At 67.8% G+C, this 22933-nt stretch overlaps 1 protein-coding gene and 1 non-coding gene across 2 annotated transcripts in view; one reads left to right on the forward strand and one right to left on the reverse strand.

Moving 5' to 3' along the window:
- Nucleotides 1–22933, forward strand: part of VAC14 (VAC14 component of PIKFYVE complex) — a gene marked incomplete at its 3' end in the record, with an annotated part of 34848 nt that overhangs the window by 1303 nt on the left and 10612 nt on the right. Inside the window, 4 exon segments of the mRNA XM_054179575.1 lie at nucleotides 8493–8643; nucleotides 10235–10402; nucleotides 14088–14150; nucleotides 17574–17681. Of these exon segments, the coding sequence (XP_054035550.1) occupies nucleotides 8493–8643; nucleotides 10235–10402; nucleotides 14088–14150; nucleotides 17574–17681 (490 nt within the window).
- Nucleotides 6041–6111, reverse strand: TRNAG-GCC (transfer RNA glycine (anticodon GCC)). Its single transcript has one exon. It is a non-coding gene; the product is annotated as a tRNA-Gly (tRNA).

Raw genomic sequence — 22933 nt, forward strand, 5'->3', positions numbered from 1 at the left:
GAGGAGCCGGAGGGGTCCCGGGGGAAGGGCTGAGCCCCGGCGGAGGAGCCGGAGGGGTCCCGGGGGAAGGGGTGAGCCCCGCAGGAGGAGCCGGAGGGGTCCCGGGGGAAGGGCTGAGCCCCGCAGGAGGAGCCGGAGGGGTCCCGGTGGAAGGGCTGAGCCCCGCAGGAGGAGCCGGAGGGGTCCCGGGGGAAGGGCTGAGCCCCGCAGGAGGAGCCGGAGGGTGCCGGTGGCAATAGTCCCCCCGGGGACACCGAGAGGGTCCGGAGGAGGAGGTGCAGCAGAGGGTGCAGGTCCCGGGGGGGCACGGGCAGGGGGCGCAGGGTGCCGCCGTCGGGAGGCAGTGCCTGTGCAGGAGGGGCTCTGCCCCCCGCAGGGCACCGCGGTTACCTCCCAGCTCCTGGGCACCGGCAGAGGACCTGCTGGGGCAGGGCAGGTGTGCCAGGGGGAGAGTCGTGCCTGGCAGCCCCTCACAGGGAGCTCAGTGTGCTGGTGAGTGCCCAGGGTGCCCCCAGGGCCATGGCACAGCGGCAGGGGGGCTGCAGGGACTCCCTGGGCGTGTGGCACTTGCCCTTCTGTGGCGCTTGGGCAGGCGGCCAGCTCGGTGCCCTGCCCCTGAGGGACCCCAGGCAGCAGGCAGGAGCTGTGCTGGGGGCAGCAGGCTGGTGCTGGGGCAGCTGTGCCCACCCCAGGCCCTGTGCCCACCCCCCCGTGCCTGCTGTGTCGCCCTGCCCCCTGCCCCCAGCTCCTGCCCCAGCAGAGCTGGGCAGTGCCTGCTGCCCCCTCACCCATGAGGTGATGGAAGAGCTGGCTGCTGGCATGGCTGTGCCCTCTCTGGTGCCACCTGGTCCCCTCCAGGTCTCCTCACTCTCCTCTGGGTGCTGTCCCAGAGCCCCAGCAGGGTTTGGGGCTGCTCAGCAGCCAGGAGGTGAAGAGCTGCTGCCCTGCTCTTGCTGCCCCAGGCTGGCACCTTCCCAGCCTCCATGGCTCTCCTCTTGCTGCTCCTGGCTTCCTCCTGCTGCCTGTGGTTGCCACACCAGGGCAAGGAGGTCTCCCAGGGAAGAGAGGAGGCTGAGGTCAGGGCAGAGGGATCCAGGCCAGGGGGGCTGCAGATCACCAGCACCAGGCCTGGGGCAGTGTCTGTGAGGTTCCCTTCCAGCTCACTCCTGGCCTTGGGCTCCTCACAGCCCTGGGCACCTCCTGGCCCTGGGCACCTCACAGCCCTGGGCACCTCCTGGCCCTGGGCACCTCTGTCTTCTGGCCCCAGGGCTGCAGGCACCTCCTGGCCCTGGGGCTGCAGGCACCACCTGGCTCTAGGCACCTCCTGGCCCTGGGCATCTCTGCCCCCCAGTCCCAGGGCTGCAGCCACCTCCTGGCCCTGGGCACCTCACAGCCCTGGGCACCTCCCAGCCCCAGACACCTCCTCCACCTGGCCTTGGGCTCCTCACAGCCCTGGGCACCTCCTGGCCCTGGGCATCTCCACCTCCCAGCCCCAGGGCTGCAGGCACCTCCATCTCCTGGCCTCTCCTGGCTCCAGGTGCCTCCACCTCACAGCCCTGGGCACCTCCACCTCCTGGCCCTGGGCACGTCACAGCCCCAGGCACCTCCACCCCCTGGCCCTGGGCACCCCCTGGCCCTGGGCACCTCCACCTCCTGGCCCTGGGCACCCCCTGGCCCTGGGCACCTCCACCTCCTGGCCCTGGGCACCTCACGGCCCTGGGCACCTCCACCTCCTGGCCCCGGGGCTGCAGGCACCTCCTGGCCCCGGGGCTGCAGGCACCTCCTGGCCCCGGGCACCTCCTGGCCCTGGGCACCTCCTGGCCCTGGGCACCTCCATCTCTGGAGCCACTCAAGCCCTGCCTGGCTGTGCTCCTGGGTGACCTTCTCCAGGGGCCCTGCCCTGGCAGGGAGCTTGGACTCCATCCTCAGAGCTCCCTTCCCAACAGCCTCTGTGAGGAGACCCTGGGCCCAAGGGCAGACCCTGGGCCCAAGGGCAGACCCTGGGCCTGGCATCTGCAGTGAGCCCAGGCTGCCCCCCAGCCTCCCCCCCAGCTGCAGAATTGGGCCCCCAGGGGCAGGAGCTCAGAGCAAGCCATCAAGCTGCCTTTAGCCCTCCCTCCAGATGGGTGACCAAGCCCTGAGCTCTGGAGCTTCCCACCCTGGGATCCCCTGGGTGCTGGGGGGGGTGGGGGGCAGCCAGCACCCCCCCTGCTCTCCAGCAGGGTGTTCAGCACCTCCATCAGCTCCCCAGAGCCCCCCTTGGGGCCAGGGGCTACCAAGCCCTGCAGCAGAAGGCAAGCAGCAGCAAGCTGAGCTCTGCCCCCAGCCCTCAGTCCCCCCTGGAGCTCAGTTGCACTGCAGCTGAGCAGCTGGGGCAGCTCTTGGCCCTCTCCCCAGAGCCAGAAGCAGCTTGAGGTGTCCAGGTGCTGCTCAGCACCACCCAGCACCACCAACCTTCCCTGCAGCAGCCCAGGGAGGCTCTTCTGGAGTCCCCCCCCTGTGCCTTGCTTAGCTTCTGGTCCCTTGTGCAGCTGCCATGCACAGAGCCCAGCATGGGGAGGGCTGGAAGGGAGCTCTGGAGCCCACCCAGTGCCACCCCCTGCCCCAGCAGGGCACCCACAGCAGCCTGCCCAGGGGCACAATGCCCAGGGGGGGCTGGAAGGGAGCTCTGGAGCTCACCCAGTGCCACCCCCTGCCCCAGCAGGGCTCCCACAGCAGCCTGCCCAGGGGCACAGTGCCCAGGGGGGGCTGGAAGGGAGCTCTGGAGATCACCCAGTGCCACCCCCTGCCCCAGCAGGGCACTCACAGCAGCCTGCCCAGGGGCACAGTGCCCAGGGGGGGTTGGAAGGGAGCTCTGGAGCTCACCCAGTGCCACCCCCTGCCCCAGCAGGGCACCCACAGCACAATGCCCAGGGGCACAGAGCCCAGGGGGGGCTGGAAGGGAGCTCTGGAGCCCACCCAGTGCCACCCCCTGCCCCAGCAGGGCACCCACAGCAGCCTGCCCAGGGGCACAGTGCCCAGGGGGGGCTGGAAGGGAGCTCTGGAGCCCACCCAGTGCCACCCCCTGCCCCAGCAGGGCACCCACAGCACAATGCCCAGGGGCACAGAGCCCAGGGGGGGCTGGAAGGGAGCTCTGGAGCCCACCCAGTGCCACCCCCTGCCCCAGCAGGGCACCCACAGCACAATGCCCAGGGGCACAGTGCCCAGGGGGGGCTGGAAGGGAGCTCTGGAGCCCACCCAGTGCCACCCCCTGCCCCAGCAGGGCACCCACAGCACAATGCCCAGGGGCACAGTGCCCAGGGGGGGTTGGAAGGGAGCTCTGGAGCCCACCCAGTGCCACCCCCTGCCCCAGCAGGGCACCCACAGCACAATGCCCAGGGGCACAGAGCCCAGGGGGGGCTGGAAGGGAGCTCTGGAGCTCACCCAGTGCTGGGGGGAGGATGGAGCTGCTGGGGGGAATGGGGGGGGGGGAGCCCCAGGCTTTGGCCACCCAAGGCCCTGCCTGGGAGGGGGCCATGGGCAGCTTGGAGCCATGGCTCTGGGGACAGGGGTGAGGCTGTGCTCAGGTGCCAGGCAGACCCCAGCAGCCAACCCCTTCCCCCTGCTTCCCCTCTGGGGCTTCAGCTTCCCCTCACTGTCTCCTCTGCCTGGGGAGAGCTGTGTGGCAGCAGGGGCCTCAGCACCTGCCCTGCACAGCTTCTCTTGGCCAAGCAGCTCTGCCCTGGCTGACCCTGCCCCAGGAGCTGGCATTGGGGGGTGGCTTAGACTCCCCCCCAAAAAAAGGCTGATTTGGGGTCAGGACAGCTGGGGAAAGGGCTGGGGAGGAGCAGCTGAGGGCCCTGGGGGGGAGGCTGCAGCCAGCTGGGGCTTGGGCTCTGCTCCCCAGGCTCAGGGGATAGGAACTGGGCTGAAACTGTGCCAGGGGAGGCTGAGGTTGGAGAGGAGGAACAACTCCTTTGGTGCCAGAGGGGTCAGGGCCTGGCAGAGGCTGCCCAGGGAGGTGGTGGAGTCCCCATGGCTGGAGGCCATGGCCCTGGGGGCCAGGGGCTGGTGGCCATGGTTGGGGTTGGGTTGATGTTGGCCTGGATGACCTCAGGGAGCTTTCCCAACCCTAACCACTCTCTGATGCTGTCTGCCCAAGGGGGAGGTGTGAGGAGGAGGAGGAAGGCAGGGCCCAAGCTGTGTGCAGAGGCAGAGGTCTGTGTCAGGCCAAAGCCATCCCCGGGGGGCAGCAGCAGGGGCTGAGCTGTGCCTGTGAGCCAGGAGGGAGCTGCTGCCCCTTCAGGCAGGCTGCTGCCTGTCCTGTGGCTGCTGAGCCAGGAGCAGCTGCTGCTGGCTGCAAGGGGCTGCAGGCTGGCTGTGAGGGTCCTGCTGAGTCGGCTGGGGAGGCCTGAGGGGAGGCTGTGAAGGTGCAAGGTGCTGAGGCAAGGCTGAAGGGTGTGTGGTGGAAGGGCCCCAGGCTGTGGGGGTGGTGCTGCTGGAGCCTGGTGGAGGCATGGGAGTGGAGCTGGAGCAGCAGGAGCAGGCTGTGGGGCTGGGTTGGTCTGGAGCTGTGGGCTGGGAGAGAGGAGAGTGAGGGGAGGTGAGTGGGGAGGGAGCAGGGAGGCAGCAGGGTGGGGAGGGAGCAGGGAGGCAGCAGGGTGGGGAGGGAAGGGAGCAGGGAGGCAGCAGGGTGGGGAGGGGAGAGAGCAGGGAGGGGAGGGGAGGGAGCAGGGAGGCAGCAGGGTGGGGAGGGAAGGGAGCAGGGAGGCAGCAGGGTGGGGAGGGGAGGGAGCAGGGAGGCAGCAGGGTGGGGTGGGGAGGGAGCAGGGAGGGGAGGGGAGGGAGCAGGGAGGCAGCAGGGTGGGGTGGGGAGGGAGCAGGGAGGCATCAGGGTGGGGAGGGGAGGGAGCAGGGAGGCAGCAGGGAGGGGAGGGGAGGGAGCAGGGAGGCAGCAGGGAGGGGAGGGGAGGGAGCAGGGAGGCAGCAGGGTGGGGAGGGGAGGGAGCAGGGAGGCAGCAGGGAGGGGAGGGGAGGGAGCAGGGAGGCAGCAGGGAGGGGAGGGGAGGGAGCAGGGAGGCAGCAGGGTGGGGAGGGGAGGGAGCAGGGAGGCAGCAGGGAGGGGAGGGGAGGGAGCAGGGAGGCATCAGGGTGGGGAGGGGAGGGAGCAGGGAGGCATCAGGGTGGGGAGGGGAGGGAGCAGGGTGGGGAGGGGAGGGAGCAGGGAGGCAGCAGGGTGGGGAGGGGAGGGAGCAGGGAGGCAGCAGGGTGGGGTGGGGAGGGAGCAGGGAGGGGAGGGGAGGGAGCAGGGAGGCAGCAGGGTGGGGTGGGAAGGGAGCAGGGAGGCAGCAGGGGGTGGGGAGGGAGCAGGGAGGCAGCAGGGTGGGGAGGGAGCAGGGAGGCAGCAGGGTGGGGAGGGGAGGGAGCAGGGAGGCAGCAGGGTGGGGTGGGGAGGGAGCAGGGAGGCAGCAGGGTGGGGAGGGGAGGGAGCAGGGAGGCAGCAGGGTGGGGTGGGGAGGGAGCAGGGAGGGGAGGGAGGGAGCAGGGAGGCAGCAGGGTGGGAGGGAAGGGAGCAGGGAGGCAGCAGGGTGGGGTGGGGAGGGAGCAGGGTGGGGAGGGAGGAGCAGGGAGGCAGCAGGGAGGGGAGGGGAGGGAGCAGGGAGGCAGCAGGGTGGGGAGGGGAGGGAGCAGGGAGGCAGCAGGGTGGGGAGGGGAGGGAGCAGGGAGGCAGCAGGGTGGGGAGGGGAGGGAGCAGGGAGGCAGCAGGGTGGGGTGGGGAGGGAGCAGGGAGGCAGCAGGGAGGGGTGGGGAGGGAGCAGGGAGGCAGCAGGGAGGGGAGGGAAGGGAGCAGGGAGGCAGCAGGGTGGAGTGGGGAGGGAGCAGGGAGGGGAGGGGGGAGGGAAGGGAGCAGGGAGGCAGCAGGGTGGAGTGGGGTAGGGAGGGAGCGGGGAGGGGAGGGGAGGGACCAGGAAGGCAGCAGACAGGCAGCGGCATGGGGGAAGGGCTGTGGGTGTGGTGTGGGTGTGCCGGTGTGGGCAGGGCCAAAAGGGTGTGTGTGAGCTGCATTGGCCGGGAATCGAACCCGGGCCTCCCGCGTGGCAGGCGAGAATTCTACCACTGAACCACCAATGCTGCGCTGCCTGCACTGCCTGCCCTGCCGCCTGCCCTGCTGCCTGCACCGCTGCCTGCCCTGCTGCCTGCAGGGGATGGACGATTCTGGGACCCCTCTTGAATCAGTTCCTGAACACTGTAGGCAGGGAGCAGCAGCAGGGCCCTGGGCTGCTGTTGAATCTGAACCTCCACCCCTGGAGGTGTTTGCAGCCAGGCTGGGGGTGGCTGTGAGCAGCCTGCCCAGGGGTGAGCTGTCCCTGCCCGGGGGTGAGCTGTCCCTGCCCGGGGGTGAGCTGTCCCTGCCCGGGGGTGAGCTGAGCTGTCCCTGCCCAGGGGTGAGCTGTCCCTGCCCGGGGGTGAGCTGTCCCTGCCCGGGGGTGAGCTGTCCCTGCCCGGGGGTGAGCTGTCCCTGCCCGGGGGTGAGCTGTCCCTGCCTGTGGCAGGGGCTTGGAGCTGGCTGAGCCTGCAGCTCCCTTCCCCCCCTGGCAGTTCTCTGAGCTCTGCTTTCACTTGTGGCTTCCTTCAGCCTTCCTCACCCCAGTACTGCTTCCTCTGGCCCCCCTGGGGGCCGTGCATCCGTTTCTGATGGCCCCCACAAGCAGAAGCACAGCACCACAGAGACCTGCAGGTTGGGAGAGACCCTCAGGACCACCAAGTTCCAACCCTGAGCCCTACCCTGCTAAGGGTAGCCCCCAAGCACCACATCCAAACCACCCTGAAACACAGCCAGGCTTGGGGACTCCACCACCTCCCTGGGCAGCACTTTTCCAATCCCTGACCGCTCTGGATGGGGAAAAACCTTCCCTAATGTCCAGCCTGAGCCTCCCCAGTGGCAGCTTGAGGCCATTCCCTCTTGTCCTGTCACCAATGACCTGGGAGCAGAGCCCAGCAGCAGCCTCTCCACAGCCTCCTCTCAGGGAGCTGCAGGCAGCAGTGAGGTCTCCCCTCAGCCTCCTCTGTCTCTCCCTGACCATCCCCAGCTCCCTCAGGCTCTCTCCAGCAGATTTCTTCCCCAGGCCCTCCCCAGCTTCCCTGCCCTGCTCTGCCCTGGCTCCAGCACCTCCACATCCCTCTCGTACCGAGGTGCCCAAACTCCAGGTGTGGCCTCAGCAGAGCTGAGGCCCAGGGCACAATCCCACCCCCACCTTTGCTCCTGCTGCCCACAGCACTGCTGAGCCCAGCCAGCTTGCCTGTGGCTCTCTGTGCCAGCTGGGCAGGCTGCTGGCTGGCAGCTGAGCCCAGCCAGCTTGCCTGTGGCTCTCTGTGCCAGCTGGGCAGGCTGCTGGCTGGCAGCTGAGCCCAGCCAGCTTGCCTGTGGCTCTCTGTGCCAGCTGGGCAGGCTGCTGGCTCTCAGCTGAGCCCAGCCAGCTTGCCTGTGGCTCTCTGTGCCAGCTGGGCAGGCTGCTGGCTCTCAGCTGAGCCCAGCCAGGTTGCCTGTGGCTCTCTGTGCCAGCTGGGCAGGCTGCTGGCTGGCAGCTGAGCCCAGCCAGCTTGCCTGTGGCTCTCTGTGCCAGCTGGGCAGGCTGCTGGCTGGCAGCTGAGCCCAGCCAGCTTGCCTGTGGCTCTCTGTGCCAGCTGGGCAGGCTGCTGGCTGGCAGCTGAGCCCAGCCAGCTTGCCTGTGGCTCTCTGTGCCAGCTGGGCAGGCTGCTGGCTCTCAGCTGAGCCCAGCCAGGTTGCCTGTGGCTCTCTGTGCCAGCTGGGCAGGCTGCTGGCTCTCAGCTGAGCCCAGCCAGGTTGCCTGTGGCTCTCTGGGCAGGCTGCTGGCTGGCAGCTGAGCCCAGCCAGGTTGCCTGTGGCTCTCTGGGCAGGCTGCTGGCTCTCAGCTGAGCCCAGCCAGGTTGCCTGTGGCTCTCTGGGCAGGCTGCTGGCTGGCAGCTGAGCCCAGCCAGGTTGCCTGTGGCTCTCTGGGCAGGCTGCTGGCTGGCAGCTGAGCCCAGCCAGCTTGCCTGTGGCTCTCTGGGCAGGCTGCTGGCTCTCAGCTGAGCCCAGCCAGGTTGCCTGTGGCTCTCTGGGCAGGCTGCTGGCTGGCAGCTGAGCCCAGCCAGCTTGCCTGTGGCTCTCTGGGCAGGCTGCTGGCTGGCAGCTGAGCCCAGCCAGGTTGCCTGTGGCTCTCTGGGCAGGCTGCTGGCTGGCAGCTGAGCCCAGCCAGCTTGCCTGTGGCTCTCTGGGCAGGCTGCTGGCTCTCAGCTGAGCCCAGCCAGCTTGCCTGTGGCTCTCTGGGCAGGCTGCTGGCTGGCAGCTGAGCCCAGCCAGGTTGCCTGTGGCTCTCTGGGCAGGCTGCTGGCTGGCAGCTGAGCCCAGCCAGGTTGCCTGTGGCTCTCTGGGCAGGCTGCTGGCTCGCAGCTGACCCCTGGGGGAACTGAAGGTGCCTGGGGGCTCCCCCCCCGTTGTGTGTCCGCAGGCTGGTGCGGGAGTTCGTGGCTCAGAACAACACCTCCCAGATCCAGCACGTCATCCAGATCCTCTCCCAGGAGTTTGCCCTGTCCCAGCACCCCCACAGCCGCAAGGGAGGCCTCATCGGCCTGGCTGCCTGCTCCATCGCCCTGGGCAAGGTGGGTCCAGCTGCCATGGGGGCGCTGCTCAGCCTTCTGAGGCTGCTTGGAGCCCAGGGGTGGCTGGGGTTGGAGCTGGGGGGTGGTTGGAGCCCAGGGGTGGCTGTGGCTGGAGCCCAGGGGTGGGGGTGGCTGGAGTCTGGGGTGGCTGTGGCTGGAGCTCGGGGAGTGGCTGGAGTCTGGGGTGGCTGTGGCTGGAGCTCGGGGAGTGGCTGGAGCCCAGGGGTGGGGGTGGCTGGAGCCTGGGGGGTGGCTGGAGCTGGAGTCTGGGGGGTGGCAGGAGCCCGGGGGTGGCTGGAGCTGGAGCCCGGGGGTGGCTGGTGCCGAGCAGGGGCCGGTGCCGAGCAGGGGCCGGTGCTGAGCGGGGCCTGGTGCTGAGCAGGGCCTGGTGCTGAGCGGGGCCGGTGCTGAGCAGGGGCCTGGTGCTGAGCAGGGGCCTGGTGCTGAGCAGGGGCCGGTGCTGAGCAGGGGCTTGGTGGTGAGCGGGGCCGGGGCTGAGCGGGGCCGGTGCCGAGCAGGGGCCGGTGCGCGCGGGGCCGGTGCCGAGCAGGGGCCGGTGCCGAGCGGGGCCGGTGCCGAGCGGGGCCGGTGCCGAGCGGGGCCGGTGCCGAGCAGGGGCCGGTGCCGAGCAGGGGCCGGTGCCGAGCAGGGGCCGGTGCCGAGCAGGGGCCGGTGCCGAGCGGGGCCGGTGCCGAGCAGGGGCCGGTGCCGAGCGGGGCCGGTGCCGAGCGGGGCCGGTGCCGAGCAGGGCCGGTGCCGAGCGGGGCCGGTGCTGAGCGGGGCCGGTGCTGAGCGGGGCCGGTGCCGAGCGGGGCCGGTGCCGAGCAGGGGCCGGTGCCGAGCGGGGCCGGTGCCGAGCAGGGGCCGGTGCCGAGCGGGGCCGGTGCTGAGCAGGGGCTTGGTGCCGAGTGGGGCCGGTGCCGAGTGGGGGCCTGGTGCTGAGCAGGGGCCTGGTGCTGAGCAGGGGCCGGTGCTGAGCAGGGGCTTGGTGCTGAGCGGGGCCGGTGCCGAGCAGGGGCCGGTGCCGAGCGGGGCCTGGTGCCGAGCGGGGGCCGGTGCCGAGCGGGGGCCGGTGCCGAGCGGGGCCGGTGCCGAGCGGGGGCCGGTGCCGAGCGGGGCCGGTGCCGAGCGGGGGCCGGTGCCGAGCGGGGGCCGGTGCCGAGCGGGGCCGGTGCCGAGCGGGGGCCGGTGCCGAGCAGGGGCCGGTGCCGAGCGGGGCCGGTGCCGAGCGGGGGCCGGTGCCGAGCAGGGGCCGGTGCCGAGCGGGGCCGGTGCTGAGCAGGGGCCGGTGCTGAGCAGGGGCCTGGTGCTGAGCAGGGGCCTGGTGCTGAGCAGGGGCCGGTGCTGAGCAGGGGCTTGGTGCCGAGTGGGGCCGGTGCCGAGTGGGGGCCTGGTGCTGAGCAGGGGCCTGGTGCTGAGCAGGGGCCGGTGCTGAGCAGGGGCTTGGTGCTGAGCGGGGCCGGTGCCGAGCAGGGGCCGGTGCCGAGCGGGGCCGGTGCCGAGCGGGGGGCTGGTGCCGAGCAGGGGCCGGTGCCGAGCAGGGGCCGGTGCCGAGCGGGGCCGGTGCTGAGCAGGGCTGTGGCCCCAGCAGGACTCCGGGCTGTACCTGAAGGAGCTGATCGAGCCGGTGCTGACCTGCTTCAACGACGCCGACAGCCGCCTGCGCTACTACGCCTGCGAGGCTCTCTACAACATCGTGAAGGTGGCCAGGGGCTCTGTGCTCCCCCACTTCAATGTCCTCTTCGATGGCCTCAGCAAGGTAGGAGGCTTCCCCTCGCCTCCCCTGCGGCGCTGGGCTGGAGGTGTGTGCTGTCCGCCCCGGGGAAGAGAGGCTGCGGGCAGAGCTCCTGGCTCTCGGCAGCTCCCCGAGAGCAGGTTGGAGCCAGCTGGGGTTGAGCTCTTCTCCCCTCGTCTCAGGGGGTGGAGTTGTGCCAGGGGAGGCTGAGGTTGGAGAGGAGGAACAATTCCTTTGGTGCCAGAGGGGTCAGGGCCTGGCAGAGGCTGCCCAGGGAGGTGGTGGAGTCCCCATGGCTGGAGGGGAACCCTGTGGCCATGGCACTGGGGGCCAGGGGCTGGTGGCCATGGTTGGGGTTGGGTTGATGTTGGCCTGGATGACCTCAGGGAGCTTTCCCAACCCTAACCACTCTCTGATGCTGTCTGCCCAAGGGGGAGGTGTGAGGAGGAGGAGGAAGGCAGGGCCCAAGCTGTGTGCAGAGGCAGAGGTCTGTGTCAGGCCAAAGCCATCCCCGGGGGGCAGCAGCAGGGGCTGAGCTGTGCCTGTGAGCAAGGAGGGAGCTGCTGCCCCTTCAGGCAGGCTGCTGCCTGTCCTGTGGCTGCTGAGCCAGGAGCAGCTGCTGCTGGCTGCAAGGGGCTGCAGGCTGGCTGTGAGTGTCCTGCTGAGTCGGCTGGGGAGGCCTGAGGGGAGGCAGAGAAGGTGCAAGGTGCTGAGGCAAGGCTGAAGGGTGTGTGGTGGAAGGGTGGCAGCAATGTCTGTGCTGTTCCAGAGGCTGCCCAGGGAGGTGGTGCAGTCCCCATGGCTGGAGGTGATCCAGAACCTTGTGGCCGTGGCACTTGGGGCCAGGGTTTGCTGGCCAGGGTGGAGTTGGGCTGATGAGCTTTTCCAGCCCCATGATTCTCTGATTCTCTGTGGTTTCCTTTCCTCTGCTGGAGGAGTGAGACTTGCTCTCTGGGTCACACAGAGCAACTTCTCCAAGGCCTCTCCAAGCAGAGTGCTTTGCTTTGCCTCCCCTGGGTCACACAGAGCAACTTCTCCAAGGCCTCTCCAAGCAGAGTGCTTTGCTTTGCCTCTGGGTCACACACAGCAACTTCTCCAAGGCCTCTCTAAGCAGAGTGCTTTGCTTTGCCCCTGGGTCACACACAGCAACTTCTCCAAGGTCTCCTCTCCAAGCAGAGTGCTTTGCTTTGCCTCTGGGTCACACACAGCAACTTCTCCAAGGTCTCCTCTCCAAGCAGAGTGCTTTGCTTTGCCCCTGGGTCACACACAGCAACTTCTCCAAGGCCTCTCCAAGCAGAGTGCTTTGCTTTGCCCCTGGGTCACACACAGCAACTTCTCCAAGGTCTCTCCAAGCAGAGTGCTTTGCTTTGCCCCTGGGTCACACACAGCAACTTCTCCAAGGCCTCTCCAAGCAGAGTGCTTTGCTTTGCCTCTGGGTCACACACAGCAACTTCTCCAAGGCCTCTCTAAGCAGAGTGCTTTGGTTTGCCCCTGGGTCACACACAGCAACTTCTCCAAGGTCTCTCCAAGCAGAGTGCTTTGCTTTGCCTCTGGGTCACACACAGCAACTTCTCCAAGGCCTCTCTAAGCAGAGTGCTTTGCTTTGCCTCTGGGTCACACACAGAGCAACTTCTCCAATGTGTTTCCAAGCAGAGTGCTTTCCTTTGCCTCCCCTGAGTCACACACAGAGCAACTTCTCCAAGGCCTCTCCAAGCAGAGTGCTTTGCTTTGCCCCTGGGTCACACACAGCAACTTCTCCAAGGCCTCTCCAAGCAGAGTGCTTTGCTTTGCCTCCCCTGGGTCACACAGAGCAACTTCTCCAAGGCCTCTCCAAGCAGAGTGGTTTGCTTTGCCCCTGGGTCACACACAGCAACTTCTCCAAGGCCTCTCCAAGCAGAGTGGTTTGCTTTGCCCCTGGGTCACACACAGCAACTTCTCCAAGGCCTCTCCAAGCAGAGTGCTTTGCTTGCCCCTGGGTCACACACAGCAACTTCTCCAAGGCCTCTCCAAGCAGAGTGCTTTGCTTTGCCCCTGGGTCACACAGAGCAACTTCTCCAAGGCCTCTCCAAGCAGAGTGCTTTGCTTTGCCCCTGGGTCACACACAGCAACTTCTCCAAGGTCTCTCCAAGCAGAGTGCTTTGCTTTGCCCCTGGGTCACACACAGCAACTTCTCCAAGGTCTCCTCTCCAAGCAGAGTGCTTTGGTTTGCCTCTGGGTCACACACAGCAACTTCTCCAAGGTCTCCTCTCCAAGCAGAGTGCTTTGCTTTGCCCCTGGGTCACACACAGCAACTTCTCCAAGGCCTCTCCAAGCAGAGTGCTTTGCTTTGCCCCTGGGTCACACACAGCAACTTCTCCAAGGTCTCTCCAAGCAGAGTGCTTTGCTTTGCCCCTGGGTCACACACAGCAACTTCTCCAAGGCCTCTCCAAGCAGAGTGGTTTGCTTTGCCCCTGGGTCACACACAGCAACTTCTCCAAGGCCTCTCCAAGCAGAGTGCTTTGCTTTGCCCCTGGGTCACACAGAGCAACTTCTCCAAGGTCTCTCCAAGCAGAGTGCTTTGCTTTGCTTTGCCCCAGTCAGGCTGCTCAGATGAGCTCTGTCTCAGCTGCAGGCTGGCTGCTGGTCGTGGTGTGGCTGCTGGGGTGCCCTGGACCCCTTGTTCTCTGTCTCCCCTCCCTGCCCAGGATGTGTTTTGTTTCTCCTGCTTGAGGAGGTGTGGGAAGCAAGGTCAGCAGGGCTGCTGCAGCTGAGGTGGTTCCTCAGCTCTGCAGCCTTGGGGGGCTCTGTGAGCTCAAATCCATCTCTCTGGGTGTTTGTGTCTGCAGCTTTCCATTGGCATCTGGTGCTTCTTGGCCACTTGGGAGGGTGGTTGGCCCATGGAACCCTGCATAGCTGGAGGAGGAGATGGGGGGCTTGATTTCCCCTCCCCCCACCCTGAGTAAGGCTCTCAGGGGTGTCTGAGGTACCTTTAGCATCTGGGTAGGATTGGAGCTAAATGGCTGCCCAGGGAGGTGCTTGAGGCTCCAGGCCTGGAGACAGCCAAGGTCAGGCTTGGGAAGGCTGTGAGCAGCCTGCTCTAGGGGAGGATGTCCCTGCTGGGGGCAGGGGCTGGGGCTGGCTGAGCTCTGCAGCTCCCTTCCCACCCAAACCATTCCATGGGCTCCAAGCTCAGGGCCTGGGAGCAGCTCTGCTCTGGGGCCAGGCTGAGGGAGCTGGGGCTGTGCAGCCTGCAGAGGAGAAGGCTCCAGGGAGACCTCAGAGCAGCCTGCCAGGAGCTGCAGGGGGCCACAAGGCTGCAGAGAGACTGCTCCCAAAGGCCTGCAGGGGCAATGGCTTCAAGCTCGAGCAGAGCAGATGGAGATTGGATGTGAGGAACAAGCTCTGCCCCAGGAGGCTGCTGGAGCCCTGCAGCAGGCTGCCCAGGGAGGTGCTTGAGGCTCCAGGCCTGGAGATCCTCCAGGTGAGGCTGGAGAGGGCTGTGGGCAGCCTGCTGCAGCTGGGGATGTCCCTGCTGGGGGCAGGGGCTGGGGCTGGCTGAGCTCTGCAGCTCCCTTCCAGCCCAGCCCCTTCTGTGGTTCTATGGCAGAGAGAGCCTTCTGTGTGGCTCAAGAGCAGCTGCCCAGGGTGTGCTGGCAGGCAGAGGGGGTTGTGGGGGCAGCAGAGCTGGGCCCCCCCCTGCTGCAGTGTCTCTTGCTTGTGTCCCCCCCAGCTGGCTGCAGACCCTGACCCCAACGTCAAGAGCGGCTCGGAGCTCCTGGATCGCCTGCTCAAGGTACTGCCCCCCACCCCCCCTGCCTGAGCCTGCAGGCAGAGCCTCCCTGGGGCTGGGGCATCTCCCCCTGCTCCCCAAGGCTGCCCCAGCTCAAGCCACCCCCGGGGCAGCAGCAGCCCCTGTGGCTGCTGGCCCAAACCAGCTCTTCCCCTGCCCGGCTCTGGGGCCCGGAGCTGAGCTCAGAGCTGTGAGCTCAGCACGGTGCCAGCTGCAGGGCTCTGGCTCCAGGGGCAGGCAGGTTTGTGGCCCAGGGGGCTGGAGCAGCTCTGCTGGGAAGCCAGGCTTGAGAGAGCTGGGGTTGCTCAGCCTGGAGGACAGAAGGCTGCAGGGAGACCTTCTGGTGGCCTCCAAGCAAGCTGGGGACAGAGGCTGGAGCAGGGCCTCTTGTGCCAGGCCAAGGGCGGGGGGAGATGGTTTGAACTGTAAGAGGGAGACTGAGAGTGGAGAGAAGGGAGAAATGGTTGACCCTGAGGGTGGGGAGAGCCTGGCCCAGGCTGCCCAGCAGGGCTGGGAGCTGCCCCAGGGCTGGCAGCACTGCAGGTGAGGTGGTCTGGGGCTGGGAGCAGCCTGCTGTGGCTGGGGATGTCCCTGCTGGGGGCAGGGGGGTTGGACTGGGTGAGCTTTGAAGGTCCTTTCCTGCCCAAGCCATTGAGTGGTTCTGGTGCCAGCAGGTTGCAGCCCAGCTTGCTGGGGGCTGGGGGGTTGGACTGGGTGAGCTTTGAAGGCCCTTTCCTGCCCAAGCCATTGAGTGGTTCTGGTGCCAGCAGGTTGCAGCCCAGCCTGCTGGGGGCTGGGGGGTTGGACTGGATCACCTTTGAAGGCCCTTTCCTGCCCAAGCCATTGAGTGGTTCTGGTGCCAGCAGGTTGCAGCCCAGCCTGCTGGGGGCTGGGGGTTGGACTGGGTGAGCTTTGAAGGCCCTTTCCTGCCCAAGCCTTTGAGTGGTTCTGGTGCCAGCAGGTTGCAGCCCAGCCTGCTGGGGCAGGGGGGTTGGACTGGGTGAGCTTTGAAGGTCCTTTCCTGCCCAAGCCATTGAGTGGTTCTGGTGCCAGCAGGCTGCAGCCCAGGGGCTGTTCCTCTGCTTTCCCTCCCTTGCCTAAGCAAGGAGCCAGATGAGCAGAGCTGCTCTGCTCCTGCTTCAGAGCAGGGCTTCCTCTTTTCCCTTCTGCCTGCTGAGGGCTTTGTTGTCCTCTCCCAGAGCTCCCAGTTCCTTTTCTGCCCATCAGGGGTGGGGGGCATCCTGCCAGCTCCTCCTTTGTTGGCCCAGCAGGGGAGGCAGCCTGCTGCAGAGCCTGCCTGCTGGGAGATCTGCTCCACAGCACCGCTGCAAGGGGCTCAGCCAAGCAGCAAAGCACACCAGGCCTGGGGGGAAGAGCTTTCAAGGGGAGCCAGGGGGGGGCCTGCTGCCCTGGCCACACGTGCTTGGGTCACAGGTGCTTGCTCCTGTGTGCAGCACAGCCCTGAGGGCTGAGCTGGGAAGCCTGCTCCTGTGCAGCCCAAGCTCAGTGCAGCCCTGCCCCGGGGCAGCTGGCAGGAGCAGGGCCAGGGGAGGGCCATGAGGAGTGCCAAGGGGCTGGAGCAGCTCTGCTGTGGGGCCAGGCTGAGGCAGCTGAGGTGGTTCCTCAGCTCTGCAGCCTTGGGGGGGGGCTCTGTGAGCTCAAATCCGTCTCTCTGGGTGTTTGTCTCTGCAGCTTTCCATTGGCATCTGGTGCTTCTTGGCCACTTGGGAGGGTGGTTGGCCCATGGAACCCTGCATAGCTGGAGGAGGAGATGGGGGGCTTGATTTCCCCTCCCCTCACCCTGAGTAAGGCTCTCAGGGGTGTCTGAGGTACCTTCAGCATCTGGGTAGGACTGGAGCTAAATGAGGAGGGGGTGGAGAGCAGGGAGAGTCTCTCTCAGGGGTCCCTGCTGGGCTCTGTGCTGCTGAATGTGTCTGCCAGGGCTGTAGGTTGAGGGCACCAGTAGCAGGGCTGCAGATGGCACCAGGCTGAGGGTGCTGTGGGTGTGCCAGAGGGGCAGGAGGGCATCCAGAGGCAGCTGGGCAAGAGGTGGTGCCCAGGGGAAGCTCCTGAGCTTCACCAAGAGCAAGTGCAGGTCCTGCCCCTGGGCTGGAACCATCCTCACTGTCACCACAGGCTGGGGGAGGAGGGCAGAGAAAGCAGCCCTGAGGAAAAGGCCCTGGGGGTGCTGGGGGGGCAGGAGCTGGCCAGGAGCAGGCAGTGGGAGCCTGCAGCACAGAAGGCCAAGGGCAGCCTGGGCTGCAGCCAAAGCAGCACTGCCAGAGAGGGGATTCTGCCACTCTGCTCTGCTGAGAGCTCAGCTGCAGTGCTGTGTGCAGCTCTGGAGCCCTCAGCACAGGCAGGGCCTGGAGCTGCTGCAGAGGCTCCAGAGGAGGCCACAACCAATGCTCAGGGGCTGGGAGCAGCTCTGCTCTGGGGCCAGGCTGAGGGAGCTGGGGCTGTGCAGCCTGCAGAGGAGAAGGCTCCAGGGAGACCTCAGAGCAGCCTGCCAGGACCTGCAGGGGGCCACAGGGATGGAGAGAGACTGCTCCCAAAGGCCTGCAGGGGCAATGGCTTCAAGCTCGAGCAGAGCAGATGGAGATTGGATGTGAGGAACAAGCTCTGCCCCAGGAGGCTGCTGGAGCCCTGCAGCAGGCTGCCCAGGGAGGTGCTTGAGGCTCCAGGCCTGGAGATCCTCCAGGTGAGGCTGGAGAGGGCTGTGGGCAGCCTGCTCTAGGGGAGGATGTCCCTGCTGGGGGCAGGGGCTGGGGCTGGCTGAGCTCTGCAGCTCCCTTCCCACCCAAACCATTCCATGGGCTCCAAGCTCAGGGGCTGGGAGCAGCTCTGCTCTGGGGCCAGGCTGAGGGAGCTGGGGCTGTGCAGCCTGCAGAGGAGAAGGCTCCAGGGAGACCTCAGAGCAGCCTGCCAGGAGCTGCAGGGGGCCACAAGGCTGCAGAGAGACTGCTCCCAAAGGCCTGCAGGGCCAGGCCCAGGGGCAGTGGCTTCCACCTCGAGCAGAGCAGATGGAGATTGGATGTGAGGAACAAGCTCTGCCCCAGGAGGCTGCTGGAGCCCTGCAGCAGGCTGCCCAGGGAGGTGCTTGAGGCTCCAGGCCTGGAGATCCTCCAGGTGAGGCTGGAGAGGGCTGTGGGCAGCCTGCTGCAGCTGGGGGTGTCCCTGCTGGCTGCAGGGGGGGTTGGGCAGGATGCCCTTTGGGGCTCCCTCCCAAGCCAGAGCCTTCCTTCCCCTCAGCTCTCCTCCCGGGCAGCCGCTCGGCGTCGATTCTCCTGCCCTGGGTCTGGGAGCAAAAGGCTGAGTGGGAGGAAGTTGGGGGGTGGGGGGGTGGGGAGGGTTGGCTGCAGGGTGGGGAGTGTGGTGGTGTGTGTCTGTCTGTCTGTCCTAACCCCTTCTGCTTGGGCTCTGCAGGACATTGTGACAGAGAGCAGCCAGTTTGACCTGGTGGGCTTCATCCCGCTGCTGCGGGAGAGGATCTACTCCAACAACCAGTACGCCCGGCAGTTCATCATCTCCTGGGTAGGTACCCCCTGGGCAGCCCTGCCTGCCCCCCCCCAGCACAGAGCACAGCAGAACAGAACTGACCAGCTTGGAAATGACCTCAGAAATCAGCCAGCCCAACCTCTCCCCCAGCACCATCTGATCAGCCCAGCCACGGCACCAAGGGCCTCAGCCAGGCTCTGCCTAAACACCTCCAGGGCTGGGGACTCCACCACCTCCCTGGGCAGCACAGCCCCAGGGCCATCAACTCTCTCTGGGAAGAGCTTGCTCCTCCCCTCCAGCCTAAACTTCCCCTGGCACAGCTTGAGACTGTATCCTCTTGTTCTGCTGCTGGGGCCTGGGAGAAGAGCCCAGCCCCACCTGGCTCCAACCTCCCTGCAGGCAGTTGCAGAGAGCAAGAAGGTCTCCCCTGAGCCTCCTCTTCTGCAGGCTCCAACCCCAGCTCCCTCAGCCTCTCCTCCCAGGGCTGTGCCCTGGGCAGGGAAGCAGCTCCTGCATCAGGAGCAGTGTGGGCAGCAGCAGCAGGGAGGGAGGCTTCCCTGGGCCATGGCTTCAAGCCCCCACGTTGGGCAAATCAGTGGTGGGCCCCAGCCTGATCAATCTCCTCATTGATGATCTGGAGGAGGGATGGAGTCCCTCAGCAGTGAGTTTGCAGCTGACAGCAAGCTGGGGGCAGGAGCTGAGCTGGGAGAGGGCAGCAGAGCTCTGCAGAGGGACCTCAACAGGCTGGGCAGAGGGGCAGGGCCAAGGGCAGGAGATTGAACACAGCCAAGTGCCAGGGGCTGCACTTTGGCCACAGCAACCCCAGGCAGTGCTGCAGGCTGGGGGCAGAGTGGCTGAGAGCAGCCAGGCAGAGAGGGACCTGGGGGGGAGTGGTGGAGAGCAGCTGAACATGAGCCTGCAGTTGTGCCCAGGGGCCAAGAAGGCCAAGGGCAGCCTGGCCTGCAGCAGGCAGAGTGTGGCCAGCAGGAGCAGGGAGCTGATCCTGCCCTGTGCTCAGCACTGCTGAGGCCACACCTGGAGTCCTGTGTCCAGCTCTGGCTCCTCAGGTCAGGAAAGAGGTTGAGCTGCTGGAAGGTGTCCAGAGAAGGGCAACAAAGCTGGGGAGGGGTCTGGGGCACAAGCCCTGGGAGGAGAGGCTGAGGGAGCTGGGGTTGGAGCCTGCAGAAGAGGAGGCTCAGGGGAGACCTTCTTGCTCTCTGCAACTCCCTGCACAGAGGTTGGAGCCAGGTGGGGGTTGGGCTCTTCTCCCAGGCCCCCAGCAGCAGAACAAGAGGATACAGCCTCAAGCTGTGCCAGGGGAGGTTCAGGCTAGAGGGGAGGAGAAAGTTCTTCCCAGAGAGAGTTGATGGCCCTGGGGCTGTGCTGCCCAGGGAGGTGGTGGTGGAGTCCCCAGCCCTGGAGGTGTTGAGGAGGGGACTGGATGTGGCCCTTGGAGCCATGGCTTAGCAGCCAGGAGGTGCTGGGCGCCAGGTTGAACCTGCTGAGCCCTGAGGCCTTTTCCAGCCTTACTGATTCTAGGCTGCTCCCCTAGCTCAGGCTGCCCAGAGCCCTCTCCAGCCTCACCCTGAACATCTCCATGGCTGGGGCTCCAGCTGCCTCCTCCAGAGCCCCCTGAGGCTGGCTCCCAGCTTGCAGGCAGCTCTTCAGGCACTCAGGGAAGCCCCAGAGCAGCTTTGCCTGGGGAGTCCTTCAAGAGCAGCAGATCCTGCCCTGCCAGCTCACCTCTCCCCCCTGGCCCTCAGCACCCACTCCTCCCCAGCTTTCCAGTCCCCTCCAGGGCTGGGGAGCTGCCCCCCCTGCCCTGGGCAGCCTGATTGTTCCTCATGTCCCACCCAAGCCTCCCCTGGGGCAGCCTGAGGCCAGATTCCTCTTCTGCCTTGGCGGCAGAGCCCAGCCCCCAGCTGGCCTGCAGCCTCCTGCCAGGGAGCTGTGGAGAGCCAGGAGGGCTCTGCTCATCCTTCCCTTCTGCCAGCCTGCTCCCAGGCATGGCAGGAAGGTTGCCCAAGGCATGGCTGGTGCCAGCTGTGCCCTGCGGGCCCCAGGCTTGGCAGGAGCAGTGCCAGCTGTGCCCTGGGGGCCCCAGGCTCAGCAGGGGCAGTGCCAGCTGTGCCCTGGGGGCCCCAGGCTCAGCAGTGCCAGCTGTGCCCTGCAGGCCCCAGGCCTCAGCAGTGCCAGCTGTGCCCTGCAGGCCCCAGGCTCAGCAGTGCCAGCTGTGCCCTGCAGGCCCCAGGCTCGGCAAGGGCAGTGCCAGCCGTTGCCCTGCATGGCCCCAGGCTCAGCAGTGCCACGCTGTGCCCTGCAGGCCCCAGGCTCAGCAGTGCCAGCTGTGCCCTGCAGGCCCCAGGCTCAACAGTGCCCGCTGTGCCCTGCAGGCCCCAGGCTTGGCAGTTGCCAGTCTGTGCCCTGCAGGCCCCAGGCTCAGCAGTGCCAGCTGTGCCCTGCAGGCCCCAGGCTCAGCAGTGCCAGCTGTGCCCTGCAGGCCCCAGGCTCGGCAGGGGCAGTGCCAGCTGTGCCCTGCAGGCCCCAGGCTCAGCAGTGCCAGCTGTGCCCTTCAGGCCCCAGGCTCGGCAGGGGCAGTGCCAGCTGTGCCCTGGAGGCCCCAGGCTCAGCAGTGCCAGCTGTGCCCTGCAGGCCCCAGGCTCAGCAGGGGCAGTGCCAGCTGTGCCCTGCAGGCCCCAGGCTCAGCAGTGCCAGCTGTGCCCTGCAGGCCCCAGGCTCAGCAGTGCCAGCTGTGCCCTGCAGGCCCCAGGCTCGGCAGGGGCAGTGCCAGCTGTGCCCTGCAGGCCCCAGGCTCGGCAGTGCCAGCTGTGCCCTGGAGGCCCCAGGCTCAGCAGTGCCAGCTGTGCCCTGCAGGCCCCAGGCTCAGCAGTGCCAGCTGTGCCCTGGGGGCCCCAGGCTCTGCAGTGCCAGCTGTGCCCTGGGGGCCCCAGGCTCAGCAGTGCCAGCTGTGCCCTGCAGGACCCAGGCTCAGCAGTGCCAGCTGTGCCCTGCAGGCCCCAGGCTCAGCAGTGCCAGCTGTGCCCTGGAGGCCCCAGGCTCAGCAGTGCCAGCTGTGCCCTGCAGGCCCCAGGCTCAGCAGTGCCAGCTGTGCCCTGCAGGCCCCAGGCTCAGCAGTGCCAGCTGTGCCCTGCAGGCCCCAGGTCAGCAGTGCCAGCTGTGCCCTGAGGCCCCAGGCTCAGCAGTGCCAGCTGTGCCCTGCAGGCCCCAGGCTCAGCAGTGCCAGCTGTGCCCTGCAGGCCCCAGGCTCAGCAGTGCCAGCTGTGCCCTGCAGGCCCCAGGCTCAGCAGTGCCAGCTGTGCCCTGCAGGCCCCAGGCTCAGCAGGGGCAGTGCCAGCTGTGCCCTGCAGGCCCAGGCTCAGCAGTGCCAGCTGTGCCCTTCAGGCCCCAGGCTCAGCAGTGCCAGCTGTGCCCTGCAGGCCCCAGGCTCAGCAGTGCCAGCTGTGCCCTGCAGGCCCCAGGCTCAGCAGTGCCAGCTGTGCCCTGCAGGCCCCAGGCTCGCAGTGCCAGCTGTGCCCTGCAGGCCCCAGGCTCAGCAGTGCCAGCTGTGCCCTGCAGGCCCCAGGCTCGGCAGTGCCAGCTGTGCCCTGGAGGCCTCAGGCTCAGCAGGGGCAGTGCCAGCTGTGCCCTGGAGACCCCAGGCTCAGCAGTGCCAGCTGTGCCCTGCAGGCCCCAGGCTCAGCAGTGCCAGCTGTGCCCTGCAGGCCCCAGGCTCAGCAGTGCCAGCTGTGCCCTGCAGGCCCCAGGCTCAGCAGGGGCAGTGCCAGCTGTGCCCTGGAGGCCCCAGGCTCAGCAGTGCCAGCTGTGCCCTGCAGGCCCCAGGCTCAGCAGTGCCAACTGTGCCCTGCAGGCCCCAGGCTCAGCAGGGGCAGTGCCAGCTGTGCCCTGCAGGCCCCAGGCTCGGCAGTGCCAACTGTGCCCTGCAGGCCCCAGGCTCAGCAGGGGCAGTGCCAGCTGTGCCCTGCAGGCCCCAGGCTCAGCAGGGTCAGTGCCAGCTGTGCCCTGGAGGCCCCAGGCTCGGCAGGGGCAGTGCCAGCTGTGCCCTGCAGGCCCCAGGCTCAGCAGTGCCAGCTGTGCCCTGCAGGCCCCAGGCTCAGCAGGGGCAGTGCCAGCTGTGCCCTGCAGGCCCCAGGCTCAGCAGTGCCAGCTGTGCCCTGCAGGCCCCAGGCTCAGCAGTGCCAGCTGTGCCCTGCAGGCCCCAGGCTCAGCAGTGCCAGCTGTGCCCTGCAGGCCCCAGGCTCAGCAGTGCCAGCTGTGCCCTGCAGGCCCCAGGCTCAGCAGGGGCAGTGCCAGCTGTGCCCTGCAGGCCCCAGGCTCAGCAGTGCCAGCTGTGCCCTGCAGGCCTCAGACTCGGCAGGGGCAGTGCCAGCTGTGCCCTGCAGGCCCCAGGCTCAGCAGGGGCAGTGCCAGCTGTGCCCAGCAGGCCCCAGGCTCAGCAGTGCCAGCTGTGCCCTGCAGGCCCCAGGCTCAGCAGTGCCAGCTGTGCCCTGCAGGCCCCAGGCTCGGCAGTGCCAGCTGTGCCCTGCAGGCCCCAGGCTCAGCAGGGGCAGTGCCAGCTGTGCCCTGCAGGCCCCAGGCTCAGCAGGGGCAGTGCCAGCTGTGCCCTGCAGGCCCCAGGCTCAGCAGGGGCAGTGCCAGCTGTGCCCTGCAGGCCCCAGGCTCAGCGGTGCCAGCTGTGCCCTGCAGGCCCCAGGCTCGGCAGGGGCAGTGCCAGCTGTGCCCTGCAGGCCCCAGGCTCAGCAGTGCCAGCTGTGCCCTGCAGGCCCCAGGCTCGGCAGGGGCAGTGCCAGCTGTGCCCTGCAGGCCCCAGGCTCAGCGGTGCCAGCTGTGCCCTGCAGGCCCCAGGCTCAGCAGTGCCAGCTGTGCCCTGCAGGCCCCAGGCGCAGTGCCAGCTGTGCCCTGGAGGCCCCAGGCTCAGCAGGGGCAGTGCCAGCTGTGCCCTGCAGGCCCCAGGCTCAGCAGTGCCAGCTGTGCCCTGCAGGCCCCAGGCTCAGCAGTGCCAGCTGTGCCCTGCAGGCCCCAGGCTCGGCAGGGGCAGTGCCAGCTGTGCCCTGCAGGCCCCAGGCTCAGCAGTGCCAGCTGTGCCCTGCAGGCCCCAGGCTCAGCAGTGCCAGCTGTGCCCTGCAGGCCCCAGGCTCGGCAGGGGCAGTGCCAGCTGTGCCCTGCAGGCCCCAGGCTCAGCAGTGCCAGCTGTGCCCTGCAGGCCCCAGGCTCAGCAGTGCCAGCTGTGCCCTGCAGGCCCCAGGCTCAGCAGTGCCAGCTGTGCCCTG

Source organism: Dryobates pubescens, unplaced genomic scaffold (genome assembly GCF_014839835.1).
Source record: "Dryobates pubescens isolate bDryPub1 unplaced genomic scaffold, bDryPub1.pri scaffold_88_arrow_ctg1, whole genome shotgun sequence".
Taxonomy (NCBI): Eukaryota; Metazoa; Chordata; class Aves; order Piciformes; family Picidae; genus Dryobates; species Dryobates pubescens.